Source organism: Hydractinia symbiolongicarpus, chromosome 3 (assembly GCF_029227915.1).
Source record: "Hydractinia symbiolongicarpus strain clone_291-10 chromosome 3, HSymV2.1, whole genome shotgun sequence".
Lineage (NCBI taxonomy): Eukaryota > Metazoa > Cnidaria > Hydrozoa > Anthoathecata > Hydractiniidae > Hydractinia > Hydractinia symbiolongicarpus.
Genome location: NC_079877.1, coordinates 11,166,030 through 11,173,102, shown reverse-complemented (window position 1 = coordinate 11,173,102; position 7,073 = coordinate 11,166,030). Strand labels below are relative to the sequence as shown.

The 7,073-nt window shown below is 32.2% G+C and overlaps 1 protein-coding gene across 3 annotated transcripts; it reads left to right on the top strand.

Moving 5' to 3' along the window:
- Positions 1-685: 685 nt before the first annotated feature.
- On the top strand, positions 686-6,872 carry LOC130635701 (uncharacterized). 3 transcript variants are annotated; one of them, XM_057445129.1, is made up of 4 exons: positions 686-841; positions 4,665-5,171; positions 5,654-5,851; positions 6,350-6,872. In XM_057445129.1, the coding sequence occupies exons 2-4, from the start codon at positions 4,686-4,688 to the stop codon at positions 6,758-6,760; spliced, it is 1,095 nt and encodes a 364-aa protein (XP_057301112.1). In that variant the 5' UTR covers positions 686-841; positions 4,665-4,685; the 3' UTR covers positions 6,761-6,872. The 3 variants fall into 3 exon arrangements, with proteins under 3 accessions (XP_057301112.1, XP_057301111.1, XP_057301113.1); XM_057445128.1 differs by lacking the exon at positions 686-841 and adding an exon at positions 2,507-2,664; XM_057445130.1 differs by lacking the exon at positions 686-841 and adding an exon at positions 2,596-2,749.
- Positions 6,873-7,073: the final 201 nt, after the last annotated feature.

The following is a 7,073-nucleotide window of genomic DNA, read 5'->3' as shown; positions in this document are numbered from 1 at the left end:
CGTGTCAATTTAGATGATACATGTTCTAAATATAAACGAAATGCAAACTATATTTTAAATTTAAGAACAAAAGATGCCTCTACTTGAAAATAATTTTTCGATCTGTCGATTTGAATAAATAGTGTCACTATGAAATTCTTCTAAACACAAAATCTATTGTTTGAGCTTTTAACAAGTTCCGTTCATTGAAAACCTCACAAGTTTTGCTGAAAGTGAAGGATCCCCTGATTTTCCCTTTTTGGGGCTATTAAAATTTGATTGATCGAGTCCAGGTTCAAATTAAAACAGCTAGGAAAGAAGATTACTAATGGTAACCGTGCTATTAAAAGCACCTCGGGCAGAGGACTTGATAGCCGTTAGCGATAGTGGCTTTGGCATTAGGCAATAAAATCTGGGGACAAGGTTGTTAACTATATAGCTGTACGGATCCTCCACTTTATAGCTACTTTAGTCTTTTATAGTGAAATAAAACTCATAAAGAGAATTATTTATCAAAAGAATGCGCTGACCTCATTTTGTGAGGGATCGTAGTAAGCTCTCTTGTTTTTATAAAAAAAACAGGTATGTCTAAGTCCTAGGTTATTTACTAAGCGATAAACTTCAAAGAGAAGAAATAAAGATAAATAATTATAAAATAAAATGGTTATTCAATGTTTTGCAAATAATAATTAATTTTACTAAATTAATTTAATTCAAGTATTATATTTTTAATTCGAAATCTGTGTCCGTCTATTACCGGCAAACTGAAATTTTTTTTTTTCTTTGATGTAGCCAAAAATGTTATGTTATTAGCTAATAACTTTTCTGACGTTACGACACGACGGCAAAGCATAAGACTGAGGTAAATTATAGCTTTTTTTAAAATTAGTAAAGCCATTGCTTTGCATTTTCATGTTTAAGGCCAAATATCTTGGAAATAGCTAGAAGTAAGTGACGTCATCTTTTGCATTGCTAACTAGAGACAAATTTCTTTAATCTGGGCCAACCTACTTACGTAAAAAACACATGATCCTATACATTTTTCTGATCAGCATTTTAACTCTACACAACAGAGGTAACGCGTACACGAATTTTAGAAAATTTTTAAACGCTTATTATATCTCTTTAACCCCTAAACAAAATCGTGCGATCCTGTAAGCAATGAAAGTAACTGTCAAACTAATTTAAAACAAATTCTTTTGGTACATTGCAGAATTTTAGGACCTCTACATCTCCTTTACTGTTTGTTGACAGCCTATGATTATTTTTGATCAGAGTTTTAAGCTCTACACAATAGAAACGAAAATGATTTCTATGAAAAAAATGGCGATTTCTTGCGGGTCATTGGTGACTTTGTTCTGCCCAATCTTAGGACGCTGCCCAATCTTTGGACATAAAATTGTCCAGTCTTAAGACTGGCCGGCCAGTCTTAAGACTGGGCAGGGCGTCACAAGATTGGGCAAAAGACCATGTTAGGCCCATCTTTGGCGCTCTTTAAATTTTAAGGAAAGGATGCACCACACGAGCTGTATTTTTTGCGACTCCCAACAAACATTCTCAGGCACATTAAAACATCTTATTTTGGGTACTGTTAAATTGACCCCACCTGTTTTTGGACACAGTAGAGTGAAAATCGTAGCTAGGTAGCTGGTAGAGCATGTGTTATACATTTAGCATTTATATACAGCTTGTAATATTGGCTAAATTTTAAAAATAAAATGTTTATATTTATGAAGTATCAGAAAAGTCGTATTCAACCATATTATTAGTTAGCTAGACGTTAATTTCATTGGATGAGATGTTTAGCCAGCTAGCGAGCTGTAGCCAGGTAGCTAATATCATAGTCTATAGAAGAAAAACTTTATAGACTATGCTAAAATGGTTGAGTAGTTTCAATTTTATATACATAAAATACATGGTATATATAAATTTTTGGCTTTTGATTTTCCAAGAAAAGTTTCAATTTAAAGTTCCTATTAAGAGGTAAATTCTAAAAATTTTATTTTTCTGTTTGTCTTCCACAATTGTTCTAAGATTGGGCATGTACGTCCATAGATTGGGCAGTCCAGTCTTAAGACTGGCCACCCATTTGTCACTGTCGGAAGATTGGCCTGGCCAGTCTTAAGACGGGGCGCGTTCCAAGATTGGGCAGAACAACTTCATCAAAATTTAAACGTCAGACTTCCCATTGTGACCGACAATGATTTAACGTCAATAGCCTTACTTAAATCACTTTAAGGCCAAATAACTTTAAAACGAGGTGGTGAAGTCAGTTATTTCTCACGGCATAGGTAACTAGGGACAACTAGGGACCAGAATCAGGTAAGTTTTTCAAACTGGGCCTCTGAATCCATTTCGGAATGGACGGGTTGATCTCTGTTACCGTTTGCCAAAAGCATATGATCCTATACATTTTTTTATCAACGCTTTAAGCTCTTCACAATAGCACAAGGGGTGAGGTATTTCTAAATAATTAGTTTGTTGATTGTCGGGTTTTTTTTGATTGAAAACCTGTTAGTTAATTTTATTATCTCATCACGTGTTTGGTTGTGATCGTATAAAATTAACCTTTGCAAATAAGCAATAAATTTATCACTGGCCGTTGTTTTACTGTTGGGTGTAATAGTGAGGCTATTTAGTCAGTCTAAACAAGGATTGATCGAACCACGTATTATTTTTACTTTGGTAAGATATTCCTCACTTTGGTTAAGCAATTTGATTTTAATGATAGCGTTCGGGGTTTCTTATGAAAGAAAAGGAAGGTCGGAGGGTAGGTGGATCTATTATTATATGCTGTACACGTGCCTCTTTTGGTGATTTTACCTAAATAAATAATTTGCTAAATTTAACTAAACAGCATAACATTAAAAAGTTTATCACTGAGAAGTTATGTGAAAAATTTGTTTTTGTGAAAAAAGATAAAGGCTTTCTGCTTATATAAGGAATTTGAATCTGCTCTATTTGGACTATATTGATTCATATTTTGTTTTAACAAAAATTTAAACGACGGCTAAAAACAGCGGGACGCTTCTGTTTTTTATAGAGCATAAATGTATCAACCTGTGGGGCATACAATAATCTGGTACCACTTTTATTTAAAATTGTAGCTAGCTTCATCGCTGGCTGTACATAGCTAGCTAGCAATCGTAGCTACATCATAAAAAAGCACCCTCGCTGTATTTATGCCATCATTAATGCCGGGTTTTTTTAATCAGTTTGCTATCATTGCTTCTTTTCCTAACGAATGTTATTGTTTCTTTTTTGAGTTATTTCACCAATCTAGTTTTACTAAGATGCAACTAGGGTTGTGGCTAGCTATAGCTACCTGTACCTAAAAAGTAAAAAGTATATATTTTTGTATAGAATCAACAATCGATTGGTGCCTGATACTTTTACAAATTGTATTTCTTGCTTACAAATAATTTTGCAACCTCCTGCTGTACGTTGTATTTTTGTTTCAACTAACAACTAATTTTGGTTTTGTTACAAAAACTTAGTCTGCAACATAAAATTGCTGGGTTACTGTTTTAGCTGGATTGGGTAATGACGGCGAGTTGTCTGTGTTTTTATTTGCTCTGAAGTTACGAGAAAAAGTGTATTTCTTTAACCACTTTAGCACTCTGCATTAATTTGTAATGATGATGTTTTTGAGATTTCACGAAAAAAAATTCTTGTTGAATGTTTCTGCTACTACGCCGACTAAACTCCTGTTGTGAACAGGTATTTTCTTTAAGTTACTTTAACAACGTATCGTATTTGCTTAAAAGTAAGCCGCCACCTATTTTCTTTTATGGATTGGCTTATTGAAAAGACAATGCGAATAACAAGACCCTTTTTAAATCTTTACAAAAATTATCACTTTTGGAGAACATCTGGAAGTAAAAAGATATTTTTTTCGATAAGCTTTCGGCTTTTTTAAGGCACAATCACATCAGTTTATACAAACTACGTTAACAATTCACACTTATATACAACCGATACATTCCCTAATGATTAAGTAATTGAGCTGCGAATTGCTCAAGAAAAATGGACTCAAATGTCTAACTATCTACTTTTGTAGAGCAATATCAATGTAATGGCAATTTAAATATTTTTTTCAAGGTCTATACATAGTTGCGAAAAAAAGAAATCTTTCGGCCTTTACTTTTGTATGTTTGGCCAGTTTTTAAAACAATATGCCGGTCAACACCAAGTCACCTAGCTAGTCTATGTCATGTCTATGGTATGCAAAGATGGGTTGTTTTTTCTTTACAAATAGTTGCAGTAGAATGTTAAATTTGCAAAATAATTGTTTTCATTCTCCATTAAAAGTATTGATTAATTTATAAATCGAACGTCTCTTTAATGTGAGGCGAGTGTATCATTATCAGTGGTGGAACAATATAATAATTAAATTGTGAATATTTATGTTCGCTTCATCAAAATTATATTTCGGTACAGTAAAAAAAAATTGGAATAAATTAGTTCTCGACAAATTCTACTTTTTAAAGAAAACAATATCTCTGTTTACCAAATCAGGGAAAATATGTTTTTGTAATGTAGAATTGAAAGAATTGTAACTCGGCGGAAAATTAAAATATAGCTTATCTTTAGCCAATCAAAGTGCAAGAAAAACTCAACCACATGATAACCTCTCGCAGTCACACATATTATATAATAATTTTATTTATCACCTTTTTTTGCAGCATTAAAGCACAAAGGAAGTTATGTTTCGTCAAGCACAGCAAAATCGAGTTAAATTGCAGACAGTGTTTAAGAGATTTGCATCTTTTGTGCCAGTAGAGTTTAACACAAGTCTTAAGCAACATGGTTCACGCATCAAAGGACGGAAGTTTCTGCCAGGCTCTTCTCATAAAGATATGCCAGAATTCTTAAGCTACACACACAACCCCAACCTAAAATCTGTTCGCTTCGAAGGTGACAAAAGTAAAGTTGCTACTGCAGTACGAGAATACATAGACGCTAATCTGCAAAGCAGCAGCGCGATATTATTTAAAGGTCTTCCAATCGAGAGCGAACACGATTTCAACCGCATAGTTACAGCCACAGATTATAAAATGATGCCATATGTAGGGGGCATCGCAAGTCGAGATAGCTTAGTTGAAAAAGTATACGAAGCAAGCAACGAACCCAACGAGATTAGTATTGACTTACATAATGAGATGTCGTACCTAAAATGGTTTCCGCAGAAGGTATGGGATTTTTAAATTCCTGTTAATTATTGTGTAGCTATAAATTCGTTCCCAGAGGTGCGAACAACATCTCGTCATCCTGATTTTTTTTTAAAAAAGGAACGAGGTTGGCTGTCATTGTTTTTGTTAATTGGGTACTTTTGTTGTTTATTTTTATTGTTGTTTATTTATGTTGTTTACTTTTACTTCTTTAAATTTCCACTGGTTCAATATATTGTATAAAATAATGTACAAATAATTGTAGGAACTGGTTATCCACACTGTGCAATAATATTCAAAAAAGGATATACATATTTCACGCATTTGCATTGATAATGTCTTAAAAAGCAAAAAAAGGATTCGATTCTTTTAAATTTGATTCTTTATAAACCCGCTATTAAGTTTTTCAAATCAAGTAATTTGATTTAAAAGCAATTTGAAAGCATTTTTTGTTTCCTCTAGTCTTATTGTGGCGCATCAGCTACCTATTATGAATTCCTTAGATAATGTTCTGCTGCATCACCCCTCCAACGATCGATGGAGAAACTCCAATTTGTTTCAACAGGGAATTATTGCCAGAGCTTGATCCAAGATTTGTCAAAAAGATGGATGAAAAAAAAATCCGATATATCAGAAATTATGCTCATGAGCACTCGAATTACATGTCATGGCAGTCTATTTTCGAGACTAACTCAAAAGAGGTAACTTATTTTATGGGCTTATAAACATTTTGATCGAACATTTTGTCGGCTTCAAGTTGTGTGACCTTACAATTTCACCACATCTTTGTCAGCTCAAATAATTTATCGGTTTCGTCGTCGCCATTAATTTATCTAACTACTTAATCTTCTTAAGATTAACTCCCTAAATGCCGAAAAAGTTTGGGCTAATTAGTCTGTTTACTTTGATCTGTTTACTTTGATATATATATATAAATATATATATATATATATATATATATATATATATATATATATATATATATATATATATATATATATATATATATATATATATATATATATATATATATATATATATATATATATATATATATATATATATATATATATATATATATATATATATATATATATATATATATATATATATATATATTTAGAATGCTTATAACTTTCTTTCTTTTCACTTTTCAAGACGAATAATGATCTCTGTTTCCTTTTTATGTCATTTTTTAGCGTGCAGAAGAAGTATTGAAGTCTTTAAATAGCGAATGGAAATGGCGTTCAGATGGTACCTTGACGAGTTCGCATATCGGTGAAGCTTTTATAACACATCCAGAAACGAAAGAAAAAATCTGGTTCAATCAAGTACCAGCAATGCATAATTCGTTCTATTGTAACCATCCAGATTTTTATGATCAACCCGAATTAAAAACAGAAGAATTCCCTTTTCATGTGAGTTATGGTGATGGTGAAGAAATGGAGTTGGAGTTCATACAGCAGCATCGAATTGCACAATGGAAATTAGCTGTCGGAATTAAGTGGGAAAAGGGAGATTTGTTAGTTTTGGATAACTTATTAGCACAGCATGGGCGAATGAGTTATGAAGGGGCAAGAAAGATCGTTGTTGGTTTAATTGTTGATTAATTTTTCGTACGATAAACTTGAATAATTTGTAATGCTTTGAAACTGAAAAAAGACTGAAAAAATTTTTGTAGCGGTATCTTAATATGGCAAAATATAATCGTATTTTTTATAACTTATTGTTTGCTTTTTATTTGCCTTTTCCAAAAAAAATTTTAAAAGTAATTCTGATGCTTTCTAAAAGTAATTCTGATGTTTTATAAAGGTGATCTGATGTCTTCTAAAAGTAATTCTGATGTTTTCTAAAGGTGATTTGATGTTTTCTAAAAGTAATTCTGATGTTTTCTAAAAGTAATTCTGATGTTTTCTAAAAGTA